This window comes from Carassius gibelio, chromosome B5 (assembly GCF_023724105.1).
Source record: "Carassius gibelio isolate Cgi1373 ecotype wild population from Czech Republic chromosome B5, carGib1.2-hapl.c, whole genome shotgun sequence".
Classification (NCBI taxonomy): Eukaryota; Metazoa; Chordata; class Actinopteri; order Cypriniformes; family Cyprinidae; genus Carassius; species Carassius gibelio.
This window is the reverse complement of record NC_068400.1, coordinates 38,832,654-38,858,418: the sequence shown is the minus strand read 5'-3', so window position 1 is coordinate 38,858,418 and position 25,765 is coordinate 38,832,654. Positions and strand designations below refer to the sequence as shown.

General features: G+C 40.8%; 1 protein-coding gene across 3 annotated transcripts; it reads left to right on the top strand.

Annotated features, from left to right (window-relative positions):
- Window positions 1-553: 553 nt before the first annotated feature.
- brwd3 (bromodomain and WD repeat domain containing 3) lies at window positions 554-25,697 on the top strand. Of its 3 annotated transcripts, none has more exons than XM_052556148.1 (40): window positions 554-981; window positions 1,115-1,173; window positions 1,264-1,293; window positions 1,433-1,492; window positions 2,364-2,514; window positions 2,672-2,770; window positions 2,971-3,131; window positions 3,320-3,541; window positions 5,411-5,511; window positions 5,607-5,677; window positions 5,774-5,874; window positions 6,096-6,136; window positions 6,246-6,350; window positions 6,468-6,621; window positions 6,757-6,891; window positions 7,370-7,498; window positions 7,575-7,800; window positions 9,767-9,901; window positions 10,128-10,308; window positions 10,536-10,626; window positions 10,715-10,885; window positions 10,975-11,051; window positions 11,366-11,570; window positions 11,664-11,762; window positions 11,873-11,980; window positions 12,117-12,241; window positions 12,431-12,513; window positions 12,673-12,784; window positions 12,883-12,944; window positions 13,025-13,180; window positions 16,718-16,838; window positions 16,955-17,080; window positions 17,181-17,256; window positions 17,597-17,647; window positions 21,248-21,391; window positions 21,525-21,677; window positions 22,177-22,325; window positions 22,421-22,497; window positions 22,661-22,807; window positions 23,308-25,697. In XM_052556148.1, the coding sequence occupies exons 1-40, from the start codon at window positions 948-950 to the stop codon at window positions 24,054-24,056; spliced, it is 5,277 nt and encodes a 1,758-aa protein (XP_052412108.1). In that variant the 5' UTR covers window positions 554-947; the 3' UTR covers window positions 24,057-25,697. The 3 variants fall into 3 exon arrangements, with proteins under 3 accessions (XP_052412108.1, XP_052412109.1, XP_052412107.1); XM_052556149.1 differs by having other exon boundaries at window positions 10,972-11,051; window positions 17,181-17,252; window positions 17,599-17,647; XM_052556147.1 differs by having other exon boundaries at window positions 555-981; window positions 10,972-11,051.
- Window positions 25,698-25,765: the final 68 nt, after the last annotated feature.

Sequence of the window (25,765 nt, the reverse complement as noted above, 5' to 3'; positions counted from 1 at the left end):
CAGGTAAACTTCTATGGCTTTAGAAAAAAAAACTTTTTGAATGTAGAGTAAGAGAATTGAGAGCATCTCTCTCATTTAAACACCATGTAAATGCATTCACACAGCTTCAAAAGCTATGATTCGAAGTCTTGCGGAGTCTGTAGTTGATGAATGAACAGAAGCATGCAATACCTCTTAAGATAAAATCATCTGAGAGGCAATAGACTGACAGCCTAGTAATAATTCTGTTGAGGCCTGCTTTTCACAGCCATGCAGAAAACATCATATCAGGACAAAGAAATTTGTGTTTACATTTTTAATAACTTTTTTTTGTATTAAATCACAGGTTAAATGCACGTGAACCCAAGCATACAACAAAGGCAATATTGAAAAACATGATATTTGCCAATCCCCCCCAAAAATATTTCTGTATGCTTCCATTCTGTTAAAGAACTAAAATGTATGATGGTTTTATTTTAACATTTATTCGATATAAGCGTCTTATAAAATTGTATTACGTAATATTTATGAAACCATGCCTTACATAATACATATGTATATGGCACAGTATTTGTAGTATGGAACAATTCATTGTGAAGATCTTGTGTTTGTTCCAAACACGCGACCTGTGATCTATGATACAATAAAACAAGAAACAAGTCATTTTTTATTGCAATACAACAGAAGCTCTGCTTTTGGTTTTAATAAATCACCCAACTGTACGCCATGCAAAATGTCCGCCGTGGAAATGGTGAGCTCACCTGTGCGCGCTCTCAGTGCGCCTCTGGTGGAAGCGCGCGGTACTGCGAGGCACCGGCGCACTGCCGCCGCGCGGGGGCGCGCAAACAAAGCAGCACGAGCGGCGGCTGCAGCCTGCAGGCCGAGACGCTGAGAGCAAATACAGCGCAGGCCGCTCTTAGCAAGCGGAGACCTCTCCACGAACCTACACCCACGGCCTGGACCGGGCCATGGCGGCGGAACCGTGCTCGCAGATTGAAGCCGGTGGGCGGCACTCGTTTCTTGCGCGTCTTTATCGCTAAGAAGACTTTTAGCACTGTTTTAGCATTAGCTTTCGATGCTAAGCTAGGCTAAGCTAAAGCTAACGATTGCTGTTGTTGTGTTTCTCTCTCTGCAGAACTTTATTACCTGATCGCCAGATTCCTGCAGTCTGGACCATGTAAGAAATCCGCTCAGGTGAGGCCGATAGTGGCGTGTGAGTGTCGGTGTGTAACTTAGCAGCAAGTGTGTGTTACGGTGTGTGTAACCCCTTGTGTGTTTCTGCAGATGCTGCTGCAGGAGCTGCACGAATACGATGTGAGTTTCAGCCCTTTCCTCCCACTTAACACCGTTTTTCTCTATAACATCCCAACATCTGCATATATTCCTCATGTCAAGGCGGCTGCGTGTCTAAATCCTGCGTGTGGTGTGTTTTTCCCCGCCGTGTGTGTTGTAGATCATCCCGAAGCGCTGGAGCTGGGAAGGAAAGCAGTTTAAGCGAAGCTTTGAAGACTGGGTGAGATTAAATAAACTCTATCGCACACACACGCATGTGAGTTTCAGAACCAAACTCTCACAGGTGTTGGCTCACTTATATTACATGCGTGTAAAACTGAAAAAGCGCTGAATTGAGGAAGCTGTGCTGGCGGTAGGAATACCGTTTATAACACAAAGATTGGTTTTGGTGTGGAAAAGTTTTAATTTCGGGAATCTAAATTAAAATATTTGTTTTGAAATGAAAGCTTTGAGCGTGCCGGCCAGAGGCGTTACAGCAGTGCAAATAGATCAAGAGGGGATTGGTAGGTTGCTGCGTCACTTAAAGGCGGCAGCCAATCAAACCTCAGTTGCTACTTAAAGAGCCTAGGAAGATGGGTGGAGCAGGCTTCTGATTGGCTGACATGTGTAGAGTGAAAGGGAGGTCTTTCAGGAACGAGCGTAAATAAATAAGGATTATTTTGGTGAAATAAGGCCAAATTCACGCTAGTTTGAAGACTAATAATATTATGCAACATATTGTTGTTGCAACAGTTATTTCTATATACACTTATCATTAAAAAAACCTTCAAACGCTATCGTCCCCTATTCATTTTCTATTCTATCTACTTGTTTTCTTTTTATTTATTGTAAAAAAAAAAAAAAACAACAACCTTGCTACATGTACTGCCTTAGGCTAACTGAGACTCGTCACAACACTAAAGTATCATAGTTCTTTTATTGGTTTTGATTGCTTTTGTTGTCCATATTTGCAAGTTGCTTTGGATAAAAGCGTTTGCTTAAATGACTGAATGTTTTTTGTTTTGTTTTGCTTTTTTTTTAAATCATGATGCAGTTCAGCTTTGCTGTGCCTTTTATAGTTTATTTATCAAAAACCTCCATGTATGTTTTAGGTCTTGTTAAATCAGCACATACCTGCGGATTACCTGTTGCGCGTGTGTGAGCAGATTTCCCCATTGATAGATAAACACATTCCTCCTAGTGTTCCTGGAGTCCACAGTTTACTGGGCAGCGGGCGACAGTCATTACTACGGACAGCACAAAGTGAGATGCACACAATCACTATAGCACTACAGCAGCAAACAATGAGAAGCAACAAAGATGAGAAAATAGCGCACATGATCACACAAACACTTTCCCTCACATTCATTTTCTCCCTTTAACACAGATAAATATTTGACAAATAGTTGTTCTCTCTCAGGTTCTTCTCATACAGTATGGAGTGGTTCTGCAGTAGTTGCTTTGCACAGGGGACGGCCCCCAGAACCACCTCTCAACTGTGCCAAACCACCAAATATAGGTGAGTTCGATTCTCCAAAATGCTGTGTTGTGTTCTGGCACTGCTGTTTTGGGGTTAAGTTTCTGGAGTCACTGGTGGGTTTGTGAACATAGAGCATGTCCCCGCTTTCCAAATGAAAGTCCAAATAGTGTAGTCCAACTATCATTTCTTATATTTTGTGGTGGAAGTTGATTGTAATCTCTCTAAATCTCACTGCTCAGTGTCAATCATGGGTGCTCGCCAAAAAACAGGAGTGGCTCGATTTGGCCATGTCGTCCCCTCCTGTACCTATCAACACATGAAGATGCATCGAAGGATTCTGGGCCATCTCTCATCAGTGTACTGTGTGGCATTTGACCGCACTGGGCAGCGCATTTTTACGGTAAATGCATCTGATCAGAATATGGCATATGGCCTTGATTTTGTCATAAATAGTGTGTTGAGTAATATTGTTAATGTTGAAAAATAATTGAAAAAGAACATAGTAACCCAGGAAACACTGTTTTGTGTCTTGTTATCAGTAGTTTTATGTGCGCTTGTAATCAAGGTTTACATGCGTTTCTGCGTCAGGGTTCTGATGACTGTCTAGTGAAGATCTGGGCGACGGATGATGGCCGTCTTCTAGCCACTCTGCGTGGACATGCAGCAGAGATTTCAGACATGACTGTGAATTTCGAGAACACGCTCCTTGCTTCCGCCAGCTGTGACAAGGTCATCCGCGTGTGGTGCCTGCGTACCTGTGCACCTGTGGCAGTGTTGCAGGGGCACACAGCCTCTATCACCTCCGTACAGGTGTGTGAGCACATTTTCTTTATGAAGTCTCTGTGTGAGTGAAGCATGGTACTACGTTCTTTTACACATGAGCAGCTCACGATCTGGGACCTCATTTATAAAAATCTCCATAGATTTCATCCTAAAATTGTTGGTGCGCACAAAAGCTAGATTAAGTATACTGCCCAGCACTACATTTTGATTACAATGTCTAGTTTTAATATGGGTTACCTCATCTGTATATCATTAACATGCATATTCCCATCCACGTGACACTGTTTAACACTGTCAAAGGTTAAAATATGGGATATGGACTATAAATGCTAAAATAAAATGTAGGGGTTCTTATACATAAATTTAGGGGTATTTTTTTTTATAATGTTTTGGAGGTGCCTTCATACGACATCAACCTCGTTACAGCTGCAGTTTTGTAGATAGCTATTATAATTGGACATCTTCAAATAGGACAATGGACCGTTTGATTCACTGAATCCAGCATTGATCATAGTAATGTTCTTGCTAAATATATTTATATTTTCTAATAAAATTAGATCTATTTAATTCTAAATTCATATTATTTTTAACTTGTGCATATGGACTGAAAGTAATTTCAGTGCTTATCTCTCTTAATGAGAGTAAATGTGTATACCGAAATGAAAATAGATGTTAAAATCCTTGTTTACTTAATTACTTTTCTCACTCCAGGAAAGAGTGCACACACACAGTCAAGAGCATCCTTACGGTGCACCCATTTACGCTTTTAAGTTTATTTTTGTTTATACATAAAGCCCCTTTAGAGGAAATGCTGCTCCACACAAGCTTTTATTCTGCATTTATTCTGAACTTGGGTCACTTGCATTTGGAAGCCAACCGTTGGGGTGGGATGGGGGGTCTTTGTAAAAGTGTAGTGCGCATTTTACTTTCACTTTCAAATTAGCAGCAATTTGGAGTCAATTGCATGAATTCAATTCAAGCAGCAACAAAATACAACGTAAATCATAATACTTTTATTGAAGGTGCACTAAGCTATTATTGTCCAATTATGTTGATTATTTGAAAGCAGCAAACAAACACGCCCATACCCCTTCTTTTTTAATGTTTTGTCTCCTTACATTTTCCTCTTCTTTTTTCCTCTCTCTATCTATAGGCAATCTACTAATATCTTTCCTGTGTACTCAAATTGCGGCTCTCTCCTCTCTATCACAAGACACGCCCCCTTACTGCTGATTGGCTACAAGTGTGTTTTGGGACTCGGTCCGACACTGGTTAAAAGCATTTTTCAAAAATCGTTTAGTGCACCTTTAACCTTTATTAACAAAACGAATAAGAAAGATTTTTATTATTATAAAAAAAAAAATCTAAACGACTGTGGGGGGCGGGGCCTCGGTGGGTAAGTGACATAGCCGGTGATGAGGCTTCACACAGGTACAATTGTCAACACTGTATATCACAGCAAGCCTTTCATATTTAACAAAAGAGAAACTTTAGGGCACTTGCGTTTTCCCAAATAAAAACAAATGCTAAATGGTTTAAAAACTAAGAAATTAAGATGGCCATAAATAGTAGTATTGTACGTTTGAAGCTGTACTGTAAAATAAAATGATTATATCTAATTTTCTTCTCTTTGTTGTAATTCACTGTAAATATATTTATTAATATATTAGTATTTTTTATTGATACAATCACAAAAATGTACAAACCGTACACACAAGCATAGCAAACTTGTTTATTATTATTATTATTATCATTATTATTTAATCACTTTATGTAGAAATCACTATTTATTTATTTTTGTAAGAAAAATCACAGATTTTTCACCAAACACTCAGCAGGTTGTTTTAATTCGGATGATTTTGTTTGTTTAAGGGGTTTTTCTCTCTATCTCTACAGTTTTCTCCTTCAGCATTAGGTTCCTCTCGGCATCTGGCCACCACTGGCGCTGACGGGATGGTGTGTTTCTGGCAGTGGAACTCACTCAGTATGAAGTTTAAGTAAGTGTCATTTGTCCATTTTTTGTCCATTTGTTATTAATTCAGTATTTTTACATTGAGTAGATTTGCAACGAGTCGTGTGTTTGTGTTTGCAGTGATCGGCCTGTGAAGTTTATGGAACGTTCTCGTCCAGGAGTTCAGATATCCTGCAGTTCCTTCAGCTCTGGTGTGTTTACCTTCACTCACACTTTAACAACACATGTTTATTTATTATAGTATCATGATCAGACTGTAATTATAATATTGTGTTCTTTGATTCCAGGGGGATTGTTTCTGGCCACCGGAGGGACAGATCACATGATCAGAGTTTACTACCTCGGCACAGAGATGCCTGTAAAGTTTTCTGACCTGGACTCCCACACGGTAAGAGTGAGAAACATAGAGTAAAAAAAGTCAGTAGGCAAACAAGAAGTCAAGAGAGATGGAGTATTACAAAAGATAATTAATGGCCAGAAAAAGCAGAACTTGTATTGTAGACTGGAAAATGAGGAGCATGTTAAAAATCTGAATCTTATGACTATATATTGGGCTGTCTTAGAAGTATAAGTAATTTCAATGAAGCACAACAATATTTTTGTTTACAGGATAAAGTTGTAGCTATTCAGTTCTGCAATAATACAGACAGGTGAGTTGATTTTCAGCGTTCAATATGTGCTTCCTTTTGTGTTTGTTCTTTGGGATGTACCTTGTCCTTCCAAAAGTGTGTGTTTTGAACTCTGTGCCTCTGTATCCAGTCTCAGGTTTGTGAGTGGTAGTCGGGATGGTACGGCTCGGATTTGGCATTACCAACAGCAGGAATGGAAGAGTACCGTGCTGGACATGACCACCAGATTACCAGGGTCAGCGTGTGTGCATACCTGTTAATTGTGGGAGCAGGCAGCTTTCTCAAGTGCAGCTGGAGACGAATCTAATTACGATGTTTTGTCCTATGTGTATTTTTTACATTGTGTTCACAGGAGTGCTGTGATATCAGGCGATGACAAATCGACCAAGTTGGTGGTGACCATGGTCGCGTGGGATCGTTACGATCGCTCCATCATCACAGCTGTTTCAAACTGCCTCCTCAAAGTCTGGAATTCAGCAAATGGCCAATTACTACATGTGCTGTCGGTATGTGTGCATACATGTGAGGCAGACTTCAGTCTGTTCCTTCGGGTTCCTGTTTTGTAATTCTTAAGAGGCGCTTCCTATGTTTTATTGCCCATTATGTATTGATAATTTATGCAAATGCTCGTCTGTTCATAGGGTCATGATGATGAGGTGTTTGTTTTGGAAGCACACCCGTTTGACTCACGAATCTTGTTATCTGCTGGTCATGATGGTAACATCTACATCTGGGACCTCAGTAAAGGCCTCAAGATCAGAAACTTCTTCAATATGGTGAGATGACGTTACGCATCTTCCATTTCATTTCTAAAAAGTTCACCAATTTTAAAAGTAGTTGACCGCACAGATAGGAAACATATACACTACTCTATAAAATTTGGGGTAACAAGTGGAGAAGAAATTAATACTTGAGCAAGGATGTATTAAATTGATCAAAAGTGACACAAGATTGATGGTGTTCCAAAAAATGCTGTTTTTAAACTTTCTGTTATTAAAGAATCTTAAAAATGTCAGTTTTCATGAGAAAATCTAAACAGTTTTCAACTGTAACAAGAGAATCATTTGACACTGAAGAGTAAAGGAATAAATTGCATGTTAATTTAAATTAAAATAATATTTGACATCCCATCAAATAAATGCAGCCTTGGAGCGTATAAAAGACCTCTTTCGAATTGAACGGTAGTGTTTAGATGTTGATAGAAATACTGCTCATCACAGAAATCTAACTATTTTCTCTATTTTTCTGTGTTAGATCGAAGGCCAGGGTCATGGTGCTGTGTTTGACTGTAAATTTTCTGTGGATGGGCAGCACTTTGCCTGCACTGACTCTCATGGTCATCTGCTCATCTTCGGATTTGGGTGCAGTCAGCCTTACGAAAAGGTACGTTTATGTCCCAGAGATTTTTGTGCAGTTGATTTGAAACCACTCACAGTCCAACGCTTCACTCTGCTTTCAGATTCCAGACCAAATGTTCTTCCATACGGATTTCCGGCCGCTGATCCGGGACTCCAATAACTTTGTTCTAGATGAGCAGACGCAGCAGGCACCCCATCTTATGCCTCCACCTTTTCTGGTGGACGTAGATGGGAACCCCCACCCTCCTCGTTCCCAGCGCCTGGTGCCAGGCAGAGAAAACTGCAAAGAGGAGCAGCTTGTGCCACAGCTCGGCTACATGGCTAACGGTAAATTTATTTAAGTTTAAATGGTGAATAACAAGTGTCTCAAAGCTTTACTGCATGATTAACATACATTAATAGTAAACGGTATTATTATATAGATTGCCTGTTTTATTTATAATGATTTTACACAACTAATTATAGTCAAATTAATAAATCATTTCTGTAGTAGAATTGTTTTAAATGTTCTGCTTTCAGTCTGTAGCTACGGTGTAATACAAATTTCAGTCTATACTAATTAAATGTCGTTATCAATGTCAATGGTAGTGTGTAAACACATTTTTACTTCATTTAAAAAGTAAAATTTAGGAAAACAAAAAAAATATATCCATCCATCCATCCATCATCTTCCGCTTATCCGGGGCCGGGTCGCGGGGGCAACAGTCTAAGCAGAGACGCCCAGACTTCCCTCTCCCTAGCCACTTCCTCCAGCTCTTCCGGGGGGACCCCGAGGCGTTCCCAGGCCAGCCGGGAGACATAGTCCCTCCAGCGTGTCCTAGGTCTTCCCCGGGGCCTCCTCCCGGTGAGACGTGCCTGGAACACCTCCCTGGGAAGGCGTCCAGGAGGCATCCGAAATAGATGCCCGAGCCACCTCAGCTGGCTCCTCTCGATGTGGAGGAGCAACGGCTCTACTCTGAGCTCCTCCCGAGTGACCGAGCTTCTCACCCTATCTCTAAGGGAGCGCCCAGCCACCCTACGGAGAAAGCTCATTTCGGCCGCCTGTATCCGGGATCTTGTCCTTTCGGTCATGACCCACAGCTCATGACCATAGGTGAGAGTAGGAACGTAGATTGACCGGTAAATCGAGAGCTTTGCCTTACAGCTCAGCTCCTTCTTCACCACGACAGACCGGTACAGCGACCGCATTACTGCAGAAGCTGCACTGATCCGTCTGTCAATCTCACGTTCCATCCTTCCCTCACTCGTGAACAAGACTCCAAGATACCTGAACTCCTCCACTTGAGGCAGGAACTCTCCACCAACCTGAAGTGGGCAATCCACCCTTTTCCGACTGAGAACCATGGCCTCGGACTTGGAGGTGCTGATTCTCATCCCAGCCGATTCACACTCGGCTGCAAACCGTCCCAATGCACACTGAAGGTCCTGGTCTGAGGATGCCAACACGACAACATCATCCGCAAAAAGCAGCGACGAAATCGTATGGTCCCCAAACCGGACACTCTCCGGCCCTTGGCTGCGCCTAGAAATTCTGTCCATAAAAATTATGAACAGAACCGGTGACAAAGGGCAGCCCTGCCGGAGTCCAACATGCACCGGGAACAGGTCTGACTTACTGCCGGCAATGCGAACCAAGCTCTTGCTCCGGTCGTACAGGGACCGAACAGCCCTAAGTAGGGAGCCGCCGACCCCATACTCCCGGAGCACCCTCCACAGGATGTCGCGAGGAACACGGTCGAATGCCTTCTCCAAGTCCACAAAACACATGTGGACTGGTTGGGCAAACTCCCATGAACCCTCCAGCACCCTGGAAAGGGTATAGAGCTGGTCCAGTGTTCCACGACCGGGACGAAAACCACACTGTTCCTCCTGGATCCGAGGTTCCACTATCGGCCGAATTCTCCTCTCCAGTACCCTGGCATAGACTTTTCCAGGGAGGCTGAGAAAAAAATATATATATTTTTTAAATAAAAATGATGACATGTAGACTTCAACTCAAAACACTTATATCTGTCCTTCTGGTACATTTGGTTTTGACTAGCAACAGCACTAGAAATGTTACTTGTCATTTGTCTTTCTACTATTTATTTCCTGTTGAATACTATGAATGTGCCAACCTCAGTAGTGTCCTGCACACATTGCATGGCTAATGTTAATCATATTACCATAAATGAAAAGCTTCCTGTGCTAATAGTCATGTTGAATGTAGTCGTCCTTTTATTAGAGAACTAGTTTAGGCTTTATTTTAAATTAGTTTAAGTTAATTGTTGTTTTCTTTTTTTTCTTCTTTTAGGTGATGGTGAAGTGGTTGAGCAGGTGATTGGCCAGCAGACTGCAGACGAGTCTCAGGAAGAAAGCCCATTGGATGACCTGATTAGGCAGCTCCAGCACCAGCAAGATGAGCAGCTCAACTCAGGAAATCCTACAGGTGAGAACAACCCACAGTTAACTTTTTAAAATGTTTTCTAGAAATTTCATTGCATTGTTTTCTTATGGTACAATTATTACACAATGAAAGGGCAGAATGTATTATCTATTTTTTAAAGTTATTACATGAAAATTATTTTGATTTAAGACATTAGTTGGCTTAAAGGTCACTTATATAAAAGCTGACCGTTTAGAGGTTGTGACATTTTAGAGCTGTTGATCCGTAGGTGCTGAGGTGGCAGGTGGTCCTCTGTCACCCCCTAACGTTGGGCTGCGACGTAGCGGACAAGTTGAGGGTGTACGGCAGATGCACAATAATGCCCCCCGCAGTCAGATTGCCACCGAGAGAGACCTGCTGGCGTGGAGCCGCCGCGTGGTGGTTAATGAAGTCCAGCCTGGCATATTCAGGTACAACTATGACAATTTAGACCCTTTCAAATCAAACAGAAGTAACAACTGCTAAAGCAACATTGCTACAAAAAAAAGAACAGAAATGTATTTATTTTAATTTTATTTAAGCTTCTGTATTTAAAAAAAATATATATAAGACCAATGGTGAGCATGATGGCAATTTTAACACAGCGTTATAACACCCAACACTTCCTCCTCGTTGTGATGTGTTTGTGCACATTTAGAGTGATGGAAGACAGTAGGCGTGCTAAAGGAGAGTTAGAAAGGTCTTTCTACAACATTGAGAAGAAGAAGAAATCTGCACCTGCACCAGGAGTGAGTTTTATACACATGAAGATGTATTAAGTCAGTGGCGAAATACAGGATAAGCCTAAACCTAATTTTTCTTCCTCTTTATCCGTAGAGTGAGCCGGTGGGAGAGAGTGGTCGCGTGTTACGGAGGCCTCAGCGCAGACCTCAGCAAAGGAGACACACGTATCAGACTCGCTCGACTCAAGAAAGAAGACGCAGCACAAGTGTGCTCTCATACAACCACAACGAGGAAAGTGTGGCAGAGTCCGACAGTGAAGTGGAGGTAAGAAAGCACTGAATTATTTTAGTGAATAAATATTTGCTAGTTTAATTCAATATAAAATAATATATCTGAATGTGTGCCCCCAGCAGCAGGAGGAGGAGCAGAATGAAAACAGTGATGTGTCCTCTGATGGTGAAGCTCAGTGGGAGAATGACAGTAGCTCCAGGTTCAGACTCATCATAAAAGAACATCAATAATGCAGATGAAGCATTCGGATTTTGGTCTAGAACTAGCTTGAAGTAGTTTAAATTAAGCTTTAATTCTTTTGCAGCTTTTAGTCTTGACTCTATAGAATTAGTTGTAGGAACCAATTTTATTTAGACCAGTATTAGAGATTGAATTATAGATAGTACTATTGTAATTATTTTTTATCAATCATTTCTATTTTTAGTTTTTAGTAGTCTTTCAGAATGTTGAGTGAAGTTTCAAGAATTCTTTTTTTTTTTTTTTTTTCATTTCCTGTTAACATATATTTTACAGTGACTCCTCTAGCGAGTATTCTGATTGGACGGCGGATGCAGGAATCAACCTCCAGCCTCCAAAGCGAACAAGTAGAAGGCTGCCGGCTCGTGTTGCTGTGAGCAGTAGCTCTGAGGACGAGGAGGGGACGGGGCAGGGGCTGGGAGAAGGAGAGGCTGAGAGAACCAGTAAACGCACTGCAAAGAAAAAGAAACCTAAACAGCGGGTTAGCATACATCTATCACTCATCCATCTATCCATCTATCCATCCATCCATCCAAATTGTCTCTTCTATGCTAATGTGTGTGTGTGAATTTAGTCTGTGCCTGCTGGCGATTTAGAGGAATGGTTGCCCCCATCTTGGATCATGGAGACCATTCCAAGACGATCACCCTTTGTACCCCAAATGGGAGATGAGGTGAGTCCCTTTATTAAATGTAGGCACACGCTAAATGACCAGAAGTACATACATGGATTTTCATCGTGCACATATTCTGAAGCCATCTCTCTTTCTTTGTTCTTCTGTAGCTGATATATTTCCGTCAGGGTCATCAAGCATATGTCCGAGCCGTGTGTCGTGCCAAAGCCTACAGCATCAACCCTCAGAAACAGCCCTGGAACCGCCTGAACCTCAGGGTAAGGGCCTTATTTCCCATCTCATCACAATTCCCATTCGTTATTAGGCATAATTTAGTTTGCATCACAGTGGTTGGCCCATTCTGCATCCACACCAACAGTAACTTGAAAGTATGCTGTCTGTGTGTTCTCTTAGGATCAGGAGTCTGTAAAGGTAGTGGGTATTAAATATGAAGTCGGGCCGCCCACTCTGTGCTGCCTCAAACTGGCTCTCCTGGATCCCACCTCAGGGAAAATGACCAACGAATCCTTCAGCTTGAAGTGTGTACACTTATACTCTCAAAAACACACAAGCACATTGTCTTTTATTTTTATTTATTTATTATTGGTATTGGAATAGCATAATAAATTACGATTAATAAAAAAAAATTGATAAATGCATTTTAAAAAAGTATAGTTTTTGACCATGAATATGAGTTTAATGATGGCTGTCTCTGTGTCTCTCTTTAGGTATCATGATATGCCTGACGTCATTGACTTTCTGGTGCTACAACAGTTTTATAATGAGGCCAAAGAACGCAACTGGCAGCCTGGTGTGTTTGTGCTTTAAAGAAACATGCTATAAAGTTTGCAAGATCAGTGGCTAATGATTATTGATCTATTAATGCTGTGTTGGTAAAAACTAATATGTTTATTATGATCAGAAAATAGCGTATAAGTAGCAAATAACAGCTGTTAATATCTCTATTTAGGTCAGCATTTCAGGAGCATCATTGATGATGCTTGGTGGTTTGGTTCGGTGGAGTGTCAGGAGCCATTTCAGTCTGACTATCCAGACAGCCTCTTTCAGTGCTACATTGTCAGGTATGTAGATTTGATCACTGCTCTACCAGAGTAGAGTTAAACCTTGGGCGTATTATTGCCGTAAATCTTTATAATAATTAATGTATGATGCTTTGCAGATGGGATAATGGAGAGAGAGAGAAAATGAGTCCATGGGATATAGAGCCCATACCTGAAGAAGGTACTTGCACACTTAAAATCGCACACTAAATCAGCCAGTCACATTCTGGCATTTCTAATGGTGTGATTGACCATCTACAGCTCCACTTCCAGAGGAACATGGAGGCAGTGTCCCGGTCACAGAGGACGAGCTGCAGGCCCTGCTGTACACTCCTCAGGAGGGAGAGTGGGGACTGCACACACGAGATGACGAGTGCGAGAGAGTCATCACAGCCATTGATCAGCTGCTAACGCTCGGTATGACAAATGCACACAAACCACCTAAAACTATGTGCAGGATTTCTTGAAAATATTGAACTTTGTTGGTCTTCTATGTGTCAGTTGCTGATTAGCGTTGTCAAAATACCAGTACAATGAAATGTTCTGATTCTCAAGCCAATTTTAATACCATAGCAAAGCTAGATCACTGATCACCAGATCACTGAGCATTTATTAAAGATGTTAAATAATTATTAATGCATATAAGGAAAATATTTTATTAGCTGAGAAGCTTTTTTCAGGTAATTATTCACGTAGACAAAAGTCAGTAATTTGCAATAAAATGAACTAAACATGAACACCTTAATAATTGTATCGGTGTTGTCTTTAATGTCAAATACTTACATTTTAACCAATTACTTCGTTCAATCAAAATATTTTAAACTTGCCAAAGTTTAATACACTTTACAATTGTATCTAAATTATAGATTTAAAAACAGGTGCTAATTTTAAGACTGAAAATGTAGTTGTCGATTATTACTCTTGAAATTTTAATAATTATTATTAATGTTGATTTAATAGAATACATAACTTTACAGTGTAGTTTATTATGAGGGAAGTTGCGAGCACAAATAATTAAATCTGTGAGCGTGCACACTCAACAAAGAATCCAGTTTTCAGTGCTGACTAATCTGAATGCTTCTGATGTGTGTGAATCAAAATATAATTCTGTGAATAGACACTTAATTCATTTTCGCATTTTATTTTAATCGCGACAGCCACAACTGATTGTTTAATTTTGGAATTTGTGGGGCATTTTTGCTACAATGCCCCGTTAATATCTGACACTGTAGTGTGTATATAAGCAATATCACAGTCGTAGATGTGAGATATTGCTGTATACCACTAAACAGCACAAGTTTCTCTTGTGCAGAACTACTTCCTTCTGCCACAGATTTAAGGCCACGTCTACATCATTAATCTGGATAAATTTAAAAACAGCATTTTTGTTTTAAAACGCTCTCCGTACACACTAGCGTTTTCAAGCGTTTTCCAAAAGTGTCTCATCCACACTGAAACATCAGAAAACTTAAAATTTGCTTTCTGTGCATACGTAAAGCCTCAAAAAAGCTCACTGCAGATTATACACATGGAACAGACATTAAACATTTTCATGCAGTTTTTCTGACAGGAAATTTTATACATTTTATTTACGAAAAGAACTAACCATTCACTTACATGTCCAGGACGCAAACACTCGTCTGTACGTCTGATCTGTAACGCAACTAAATTTGCTTTCATCTTTGCAGGAGTGTGATATGAAGAGTGTTCAAAGTAACATCTATAGCAATAGTGTGAAGGTGCATAGCACATAACGTGCACAATAGTTTTTAAAAAGCTCTGTTTTCCTTGATAAAAACGGTGTCTCAGTGTGGATGGAAGGCCAAAACGGAGAGAAAAAGATGCGTTTTCAAATGAAAAAGTATTTGTGTGGACATGGCCTAAATCAAACAGTTTGACAGTTGATTAACTAAGCCCAAGCCTCTGTTACTTATTCAAAAACTTCACTGAGACCAAAGACGAACGTTAGGTTTACCCATAACAAATCATACAGTATTGTTCAAAATAATAGCAGTACAATGTGACTAACCATAATAATCAAGGTTTTTCGTATATTTTTTTATTGCTACGTGGCAAACAAGTTACCAGTAGGTTCAGTAGATTCTCAGAAAACAAACAAGACCCAGCATTCATGATATGCACGCTCTTAAGGCTGTGCAATTGGGCAATTAGTTGAAAGGGGTGTGTTCAAAAAAATAGCAGTGTGGCATTCAATCACTGAGGTCATCAATTTTGTGAAGAAACAGGTGTGAATCAGGTGGCCCCTATTTAAGGATGAAGCCAACACTTGTTGAACATGCATTTGAAAGCTGAGGAAAATGGGTCGTTCAAGACATTGTTCAGAAGAACAGCGTACTTTGATTAAAAAGTTGATTAGAGAGGGGAAAACCTATAAAGAGGTGCAAAAAATGATAGGCTGTTCAGCTAAAATGATCTCCAATGCCTTAAAATGGAGAGCAAAACCAGAGAGACGTGGAAGAAAACGGAAGACAACCATCAAAATGGATAGAAGAATAACCAGAATGGCAAAGGCTCAGCCAATGATCACCTCCAGGATGATCAAAGACAGTCTGGAGTTACCTGTAAGTACTGTGACAGTTAGAAGACGTCTGTGTGAAGCTAATCTATTTTCAAGAATCCCCCGCAAAGTCCCTCTGTTAAAAAAAAGGCATGTGCAGAAGAGGTACAATTTGCCAAAGAACACATCAACTGGCCTAAAGAGAAATGGAGGAACATTTTGTGGACTGATGAGAGTAAAATTGTTCTTTTTGGGTCCAAGGGCCACAGGCAGTTTGTGAGACGACCCCCAAACTCTGAATTCAAGCCACAGTACACAGTGAAGACAGTGAAGCATGGAGGTGCAAGCATCATGATATGGGCATGTTTCTCCTACTATGGTGTTGGGCCTATTTATCGCATATCAGGGATCATGGATCAGTTTGCATATGTTAAAATACTTGAAGAGGTCATGTTGCCCTATGCTGAAGAGGACATGCCCTTGAAATGGTTGTTTCAACAAGACAATGACCCAAAACACACTAGTAAACGGGCAAAGTCTTGGTTCCAAACCAACAAAATTAATGTTATGGAGTGGCCAGCCCAATCTCCAGACCTTAATCCAATTGAGAACTTGTGGGGTGATATCAAAAATGCTGTTTCTGAAGCAAAACCAAGAAATGTGAATGAATTGTGGAATGTTGTTAAAGAATCATGGAGTGGAATAACAGCTGAGAGGTGCCACAAGTTGGTTGACTCCATGCCACACAGATGTCAAGCAGTTTTAAAAAACTGTGGTCATACAACTAAATATTAGTTTAGTGATTCAGAGGATTGCTAAATCCCAGAAAAAAAAAATGTTTGTACAAAATAGTTTTGAGTTTGTACAGTCAAAGGTAGACACTGCTATTTTTTTGAACACACCCCTTTCAACTAATTGCCCAATTGCACAGCCTTAAGAGCGTGCATATCATGAATGCTGGGTCTTGTTTGTTTTCTGACAATCTACTGAACCTACTGGTAACTTGTTTGCCACGTAGCAATAAAAAATATACTAAAAACCTTGATTATTCTGGTTATTCACATTGTACTGCTATTATTTTGAACAATACTGTATCTCATGTCTCACCACTACATGGACATCAGAGCCAGCGGTAAAATCCAGAAGATCTGGCCGAGAAGTAGCACAAGTGGAGTGATACGATAACAAACTGTAAAATGGCTGTTCTGATATCACTCTAATAATATTGCACTCTTATCAGCCGATCAAATTCGAGGACCAGAAAGAATTGTTATATAAATTAATATTGATTTGATGCTTTAGTGATGCAATGCCTTACTGATTTAACCTTGCGCTATGGACAAATACATGCATTGTTTATCTGTGACTATTTTTACAATAATTCCTTGCTAAATTTTACTTTTGTGTTCTTTATTTATTTTTTATTTTTTTTACAGATGTGGCAAAGGCATTCTCCCGCCCTGTAGATTTGAGGGAATATCCACTGTACTGCACTGTTGTGTCCTATCTTACTGACCTTAGCACCATCAGAACAAGATTAGTTCACCGTTTCTACAGGTACACTCAATCCTTTAACCTACTGACCACAGCATTATCAGACATCCGAATGAGTGCCCTCTAGGTCTTCACAAATACAAGTGCTGGAGTTCTCTCACGTGTCTCTGTATGTGTAGGCGGATCTCAGCACTAATGTGGGAGGTGCGTTACATTGAACACAACGCTCGAACATTTAACGAACCGCAGAGCCCTATCGTCAAAGCAGCCAAAACGGTCAGCAGCGTCCTGCTGCGTTTCATCAGGTAAGAGGAAAATGCAGTCACTTACACATTCACATCGGTTACGATCCCTCTGGTTCACCTGCTTAGCATTTTCACTGTTAATGTGCATGTGTGTCTGCAGGGATCAGACCTGTACTGATATCTTGGATCTCTACGAAAAGATGAAGAGCGAATTCAGCAGCGAGGAAGAGGAAGAGGTAAGTGTATTGTGTGTGTGTGTGTGTGTGTACAGAGCAAGTATTGTCTCTGTTGACCCAAAACCACTGTGACAAAAAATTTGACCCAGCTACAGCCTGCTGTATATAATTTAGTTTTAAGCCAGGGGTGTCCAAACTGGTCCTTGGTTGGCCACTTTCCTGCAGACTTCAGCTCCAACCCTAATTAAACCTAACTGATCAACTAATCAAGGTATTCAGTCTCACTGGAAACTTCTTGACCACTGTGTTGGAGCTAAACTCTGCAGAACGTTGGCCCTCCAGGATTGGACACCCCTACATTAAGCACAGGAACTCTTCATTGTCTCTTTTTGCTCTGTAGGAGACTGTGGATGTGGACTCGGACACTCCTGGCACCTCCACTGGTCAGAGGGTGAGACAATTCAGCTAATAATTCTGTGTAGATCTGAGAAAAATGGCGCCGCAGTGTGTGGCTCGCCGTTTACCTTTGCTGGGATTATTGCTAATTTGCCTGTTTCTACTGCTTGTCACTCGAAATGTGTCACCGTTGCTGGTGTATGACCGCCTGACTTTGTTAAGTATATGTAACTCTGTGGAGAAAGTGCCGATCTATGGCTCTGTTGGTCAGTCAGCCACGCTGCCGCCTTTCATCGCGTCCATACCTGCCTATCTATGGCGTGAACCCTGCCTGCCACTCCGCAGAAATCGCCGCAGGAAACGCGGGAAGAGAGGCGGAATACGTGTCAGGCTCAGAGCGTACCTGACATCATCCTCCACCTGCGATCGGGGTCATCCGTGTTTTGGGTCGTCAGCTGGGTTCATCGGCTGCAATGTGCGTTCTTTGGCATGCAATTACCGGTGGCTCCGGTCGATTGTACCGGGCTCCGAGTGCCCATCTCCCCGCTACTGGAACAGGAAGCGCTCCTCCAAGCGAGGCTGCGTGCTTGGGAATCTCCGCCCGCTCAGTCGTGCTTCCCAACGGACTGAAAGGCGCTCAATTCACATGGCGCTGATCAACACTAGGTCACTTACAAATAAGACTTTTATATTGAATGACTATTTTATGACAAACGCTCTGGACTTTTTGTTGTTGACGGAAACATGGTTGAAACCAGGTGATGACAGCGCCTTCTCGGAGCTCCTCCCCCCTGGCTGCTCTTTCTACAACTCCCCACGAGTGTCAGGTCGAGGCGGTGGGCTGGCCACGCTCTTCAAAAATGAGTACAGATGCCGGTTACTACCTGCACTTGTCTATAATAGTTTTGAACTTCAGCTGTTTGTGGCTGATCTAGATTATCCTGTTTTGTTTGCAGTTATTTATCGCCCACCAAAGCCAAACAAGGATTTTATGCACGAGTTCTCTGAGTTTTTAGCTGATGTTGTTCCTAAATATGATAAGCTTTTGGTTTGTGGGGATTTCAATATCCATGTGTGTTGTCCCTCAAACCCACTTGCTCATGATTTTAAAACTCTTTTAAGTTCTTTTGGCTTAAATCAATGTGTGGAAGGTCCGACACATCAACTTGGCCACACGTTGGATCTCATTATTTCACACGGGCTCTCAGTTTCACTTGAAGAAATAACAGAATCTGGTATCTCAGATCACTTCCCCATTAGATTTGAGATCAGTATTCCACCACCCACTAGTAAACCTGTCTCCTCAGCCTCTAGGCGCCGCTGCATCACACCCTCTGTAGGTGTAGAGTTTGCTTCTGTGTTTATGGGCTCACAGTTTTATGCTATGAATGGTCTGGTCTCTCCTTCATCCCCAGATAATATTCTTTCTGTGTTTCTCTCCACAAGCACTGAAATTCTAGACTCTATTGCCCCTTTTCGGACTAAATCTATTAAACCTAAGGTGGATCCTTGGCTAAATGACACCACAAGGGCCCTTAGGCAACACTGTAGGCAAGCCGAACGAAAGTGGAAAAAGGACAAATTATTTTCTTCACTAGGTTTATTAAGAGACAGCCTAGCCACATACCAGAAGGCTGTGAAGGCGGCGAAGATGCACTATCTTTCTTCAGTCATAAATAGCAGTTGTCATGAACCTAGAGTTTTATTTAATACCATTAACTCTGTGTTGAATCCATGCACCTCTGATCCGACAGAGGTTTCAGTTAGTACATGTGAGAAATTTCTTGGTTATTTTACGGACAAAGTAGCAACTGTCAGGCAAAACTGCAGTGCTAATTTTAACGTGTTTGTACCTGCTGCTCCGGTGCTTTCTGCTGTTTTTGAGGATTTTAAGCCAGTTTCACTTACACTGCTTTCTGAGGTAGTGCAGCACATGAAACCCACCAACTGTCCGTTAGACATTGTCCCAGCCAGGATAGTGAAAGAAGTTTTTAATACCGCCATTGGGTCAAGTTTACTCACTTTAATTAATTTGTGTCTTAGTCTAGGTTGTGTCCCAGCTGCATTTAAACATGCTGTGGTCAGGCCCCTACTTAAGAAACCAAATCTTGACCCTTCAGTGTTATCTAACTTTAGACCAGTTTCTCATCTGCCTTTTCTGTCAAAGGTTTTGGAAAAAGTTGTTTTTATACAGTTACAAGCCTTTATGCAGAAAAATTCTGTCCTCGAAAAATTTCAGTCTGGTTTTAGATCACGTCACAGTACCGAGTCTGCACTGCTAAGAGTACATAATGATATTGCCTTGTCTGTGGATGCCGGGAGTCCTGCTGTGTTAGTGCTTTTGGACCTCACAGCAGCGTTCGATACGGTGGACCATGCAGTCCTCCTCTCTCGTCTTGAGCATTGTGTGGGCATTCGAGGTTTGGCACTTCAATGGTTTAGCTCCTATTTAGCAGATAGGAGCTTCTCTGTTATGATTGGTGAATGCTCCTCGTCGGCTGCTCCTCTTTCTTGTGGGGTACCCCAGGGTTCAATTCTTGGCCCAATCTTGTTTTCTTTATATATGTTGCCGTTAGGGAGTATTATAGGAAAGCACAATCTATCCTTTCACTGTTATGCTGATGACTTGCAGATTTATTTGCCTTTAAAACCGAATGATAATGTCTCACTAGACTCCCTACTTAGTTGTATCGATGATATTAGGATGTGGTTGTCACAAAATTTTCTTAGTTTAAATAATGAAAAAACGGAGTGTATCATCTTCGGCAACCCAAACGGTTCAGCGGTGACTTTGGGGGCTTTGGCTCCATACCTTAAGCCTGCTGTCAGAAATTTAGGGGTTACTTTTGATTGCGACATGAAATTTGACAAGCAAATCAGCAATATTGTCAAAATGAGTTTTTTTCAGCTTCGTCTTCTAGCTAAAGTTAAGCCTTTTCTTAATAGGCATGATCTAGAAAAGGTGATTCATGCTTTTATTAGTTCGAGGTTGGATTATTGTAATGCTCTCTATGTAGGTTTAAGTCAAGGCTCTATTGCACGACTTCAACTTGTGCAAAATGCTGCCGCTCGGTTTTTAACAAATACACCTAAGCGTGTACACATTACTCCTGTCCTCTATTCCTTACACTGGCTTCCAGTACAGTTTAGAATAGATTTTAAGATTTTGTTGTTCGTTTTTAAGGCCCTAAATGGCCGAGCACCGGAGTACATAAGTGAGATTTTAACCCTGCGTGAGCACAGCCGGTCGTTACGGTCTTCAAATCAACTGGTTTTAGAAGTCCCAAGGTCAAAGTACAAGCGTTGGGGTGATCAGGCGTTTGCAGTTGCTGCCCCAAGACTTTGGAACAAGTTACCCCCTGATATCCGTACAACTGCAGATGAAACTCTTTTTAGGTCTAAACTTAAAACCCACCTGTTTAGGATGGCTTTTAATACATAGTAGTGGTGACACAATTTCCCTCTTGCTGTTTTCTTTTTTGTTATATGTATTTATTGTATGATATGATGTTTATTGTATTCTATGATGTGAAGCACTTTGGATACCTGACAGTTGTTGTAAAGCGCTATACAAATAAATGTTGATTGATTGATTGATTGATTGTAGTGTTACAATACCAGGTATGTTTTCTCTAACATCTTCCACCATTTTCAGAGGTCTAATAATTTGCCTCAGAAGCGTGGAGTGGTCCTGGATATCAGCGCGTGGCACGGACAGTGCAAAGAGCTTCTGAGGAGAATGATGGCAAGCTCTGATTCCGAGCCCTTTCGCCAGCCTGTCGACCTCTTCACCTACCCGGTACCTCATTCTTCCCTCTATTTCTTCAGTTTCGTCATTTTATATTCACTCCCTTTAACATTATTCCTTTCACTTACAGTTTTCCATGTTGGAAATCATTCCGACCTAATTTCTCGTTCTGTCTATGTGTCAGGATTATCGTGATATTATAGACACTCCTATGGATTTAGGCACAGTCTCTGAAACCCTGATGGGTGGGAACTACGAGAATCCCATGGAGTTTGCCAAAGATGTGCGGCTTATCTTCAGTAATTCAAAGGCTTACACGCCCAACAAGAAGTCACGAGTAAGATCAGAACCCACTTTTCTAGCTTTTCACGTTGATATTAATTACTAAGGTATATTCGTTTTCAGCATTTTTTAAAGAAATACTTTTATTTAGAAAAGATGCATTAAATTGATCAAAAGTGACAGACTTTGTTAAAAAAAAAATTTTTATTTATCCCTTTTCCACAAAAACATTACATGCCATCACAGGAATAAATTATATTTCAAGAAAAAAAAATTACGTTCTAACAACATTAAACATTCTTAGTTTTACTATACTTTTTAATCGTATAATTGCAAATTAATACGATTACTGTCCCCAAAATTTTAAATCGTAATTTATATGGTTGTTAGACACGTTTTTTTCTAATGCTGTTTGTTAACTGTACTTTGGTTTAACTAAAACTATATATTTCTGTTTTGTTTTTTGTTTTTTTCATTTTCTGCCTTTATGCAGCTATGGTAAAATAGTCAGAGTAGGTTGATTCCCAGTATGACTCTGATATTTTGTTGTTTAGATCTTCAGTATGACTCTGAGTCTCTCAGCGTTCTTTGAGAATCAGATCATTCCCATAATCTCAGACTACAAATCTGCAGTTCAGAATCAACGTAGGAGTCAACAGAGACTTAGTTGCAGCAAGAAATTACAGAGCTCCTGTCCCAACAGGTAAAACATGTACATCCACTGTCAAATCCATGGTACAAAGTGCACATCAATCTTTCATGTCTCTTAGCCCTTTTTTAAACCTGTCTCTTCTGCAGCCCCAAAGGGAAACAGAAATCAGGAAAGAAAACTTCCCAGGTGTCTGCAAAAGGCCGCTCACGCAAATCCTCTCAAGGTGTGTATGCAAGTTCGAGATGTCATAATTACCAGTAAAATAAATAAAAAAAATCCAAATTGGGGTTGTCTAAAGTCAGCCACTGGAATATAATTGAAATGATCATAATAATGGTGAATTTAACTTATATGAATTCTAAATAAAGGTTCACTTCTTTCACCAGATTTGAATGTTGCACAAGTCGATGAAGAGAGTCAGGCATCCTCTTCATCCTCATCCTCTTCCTCCTCCTCTTCCTTGTCCTCTTCATCAGAGCAGGCAGGAGCCAACAGAGTTACACGCAGCCGTGTTGCACCAAAAAAATTCTCAGGTACACATTCATACACAAGCAAACATACACTACTTTTCAAAAGCATGGGTTCAGTAAAATGCAATTATTTTATTCAGCAAGGACTTTTTCATGGATTTCTGTTTTAAAGCAGTCAGAAAAAAAATATCACTGTATCACACACCAAAAATATTAAGCAGCAAAAACGATAAGAAAAAATGTTTCTTTAGCAGCAAATAGGCATATTAGAATGATTTCTGAATGATTATGTGACACTGAAGACTGGAGTAATGATACTGAAATACACTTTTGCCATCAAAGGAATAAATTATATTTTTAAATATAAAAGTTGTAATAATTTCAAAGTGTTGCTGTTTTTACTGTATTTTTGATCAAATAAATGCAGCCTTGATGAGAGTTATTTTAAAAGCCTAAGAAAATCTTACTGACCACAAGCTTTTGAATTGTACTGTATATTGCAAAGAATTTGCTTTACCTCCAAGTTGATCATGAAATTGTGTCCTCTGTACTTCTATATATAGGTGGCCATGGCTTACTGCCCAATGGAGGTCGAAGCTCACGTCGGAGAGGGGCCGTGTTACCTGAAGAGGGAGAGGTCTCTGAATGTGAGAGCACCAGCTCATCGTCATCCTCAACATCTGCATCATCATCCTCTTCCGGAACCTCATCGTCTTCGTCCGAGAGTGACGACAGCGGGGCTGAGGTGGGCGGCTTTGCCGATGGCGGTGATCATGACTACAGCAAAGCACCCCAACACAAAGACAAAGGCAAAGCGGCAGTGGCAGCGGTGTCCGTTGATAACACAAAGAGAAAGCGCAAAGAAGAAGTGCAAACAACTCCTGTGAAACGAGCACGGCTAGCAAATGAAAGAGATGAGGAGCCCGATGAGGAGCCCGATGAGGAGCCCGAGGAGGAGCCCGAGGAGGAGCCCGAGGAGGAACCCGAGGAGGAACCCGAGGAGGAACCTGAGGAGGAAGAGGAGGAACCCGAGGAGGAGATTGATGAGGAAGAGGAGGAGTCGGAGGAGGAGGAAGATGATGTAATTTCATCATCAACAAAAACTGGAAGTCAGAGGTCAAATCAAAGGACTCCAAAGTCAGGGCGGGTTAACACTCGTAACCAGGGTCGAAGGACCGTTCTGTACAACGATGACTCTGAGGACGAGGGGCCGACGACAGACCCGCTGAATCTAGGAATGTCACGTTCTGGAAGGGTCCGTCGCATGACTGAACGTGCAAGGGTCAGCCATCTTATGGGCTGGACACATTGACATTTTGTGATCTTTACACACAGACTCACTACAGCGATACTGCAGGGATTTTGTTTTTAGGACTTGTGTTTTTGAGATTTGTTTGTTTTTGTTTTTTACTGTTGTTGTCATCTCAGAAACTTGATGTTCATGACTCTTCCTGGACTGTGGTGCTCTCAAACTACCACACTATCAACTAATCGGCCAACTCTGCCTTATTCTGGTCCAGAGCGGTAAAGAGTCAACTTTTTTGTGTTCATCCTCCCATTTGACTTTGATTCTTTTGGTTTCTGGCTTGTTTCCCTCCGAGGAATCTGTTCTGTCAGAAAGATGGTGCTGCTTTCTTCTCACGTTTTCCATCTCGCATTCTTTGCGTACCCTTTTTTACACAGGGGGTCATTGAGAACACTTAAGTTTACCATGTGATTCAACTGACTTGACTTTACTATTCAATCAGGTTATGCATTTACCTCTGTTCAAGAATTTAATCAATTTTGGTGCAGGTGCAACCTCTGAGATGCATTAACTACTTCCAGATCACTCATGGTAATCCTCATCCATTTGAGCACAGACACGAGGAGGATTATGGGAAATGTAGGAGAAAATGCACTTCTCCCTTCTCTTGTTCAAATATACAAAAACACTTCAGACTGTTTTTACAGGATATATTTATATTTTTCCACTCTTGTATGATACACTTTGATTCATTCTTATCTTGCAGTAAGGAGAACATTAGTATTGATAATGTTTGCACATTTTATGTCAAGTATATGTGGCAGCTGATTGGTGGATGTGAGGTGATGTCTGAATCCTGGACTCTGACTGCTTCAGACATAATGTAAATTGAAGCTATCTGAAGAGCAACAGACTGTTTGTTTTCTCCCCCTTTTTTTTTTTTTTACTTTTTAAAATGTTTTTTCCCCCCTCTCTCTCTCGCTCTTTTTTTTTTTTCTCTCTCTCTCTCCCTCTCACTCTTGCTCTCTCTCTCTCTCTCTCTCTCTCTCTCTCTCTCTGCCATTATCATGAAAGACAAAAAAGGCTGTTATGTTTTAAACAAGGAAGATGAAAAGAAAGCTTCTCTGAAAATCATCTTATGTGATCATGTAATCAATGGTAATGTTTCACTGGTGTATTTTCAGGATGACGAAGACTAAGCAATATAAATTGAAGAGCTCATGAGTTGAATCTGAGTTTGGTTTAGTGGTGAATTTTTTTTTAAACATTGATACATCTCTCTCTTCTCTTATCTTCTGCTGTTTATCCCTCTTTTTCACTTTAGTTTTTCTCTGTTGCACTATTTTGGAAAGTTGGAAAGCACCCTCTCCATCCAACCCCTAAACTGCTTGTCCTCACCGGTTTAAAAGATGTTTCCCAGCCAATCAAGTTGCAGCATTAACCTCCTCCGCTTCTGGGAGGTTCTGTTTGTTTAGAAAGGAGTTGACTAGATGAGTTAATTTTGTCTATTTATTTCCTTTCCATTCCTCACTACTATTTTTTTTTTTTCTTTTTTGTATCATGGATCTGCTGTCATGTTGAGACAAAGCCGTGATCTGTTCAGTGACAATAATAGTGGAGATGGTCAAGATGTTAGATGTCATAAACGTGTCCTTTTTCTACACATTTTGGTTTGTTTTTTATAATAAAGATGTAAAACTGTGATAAGTCTCTACCTGATCTCTACCAGCCAAAAGGACATACATGTAGATAACACTATGATATTATATCATTCT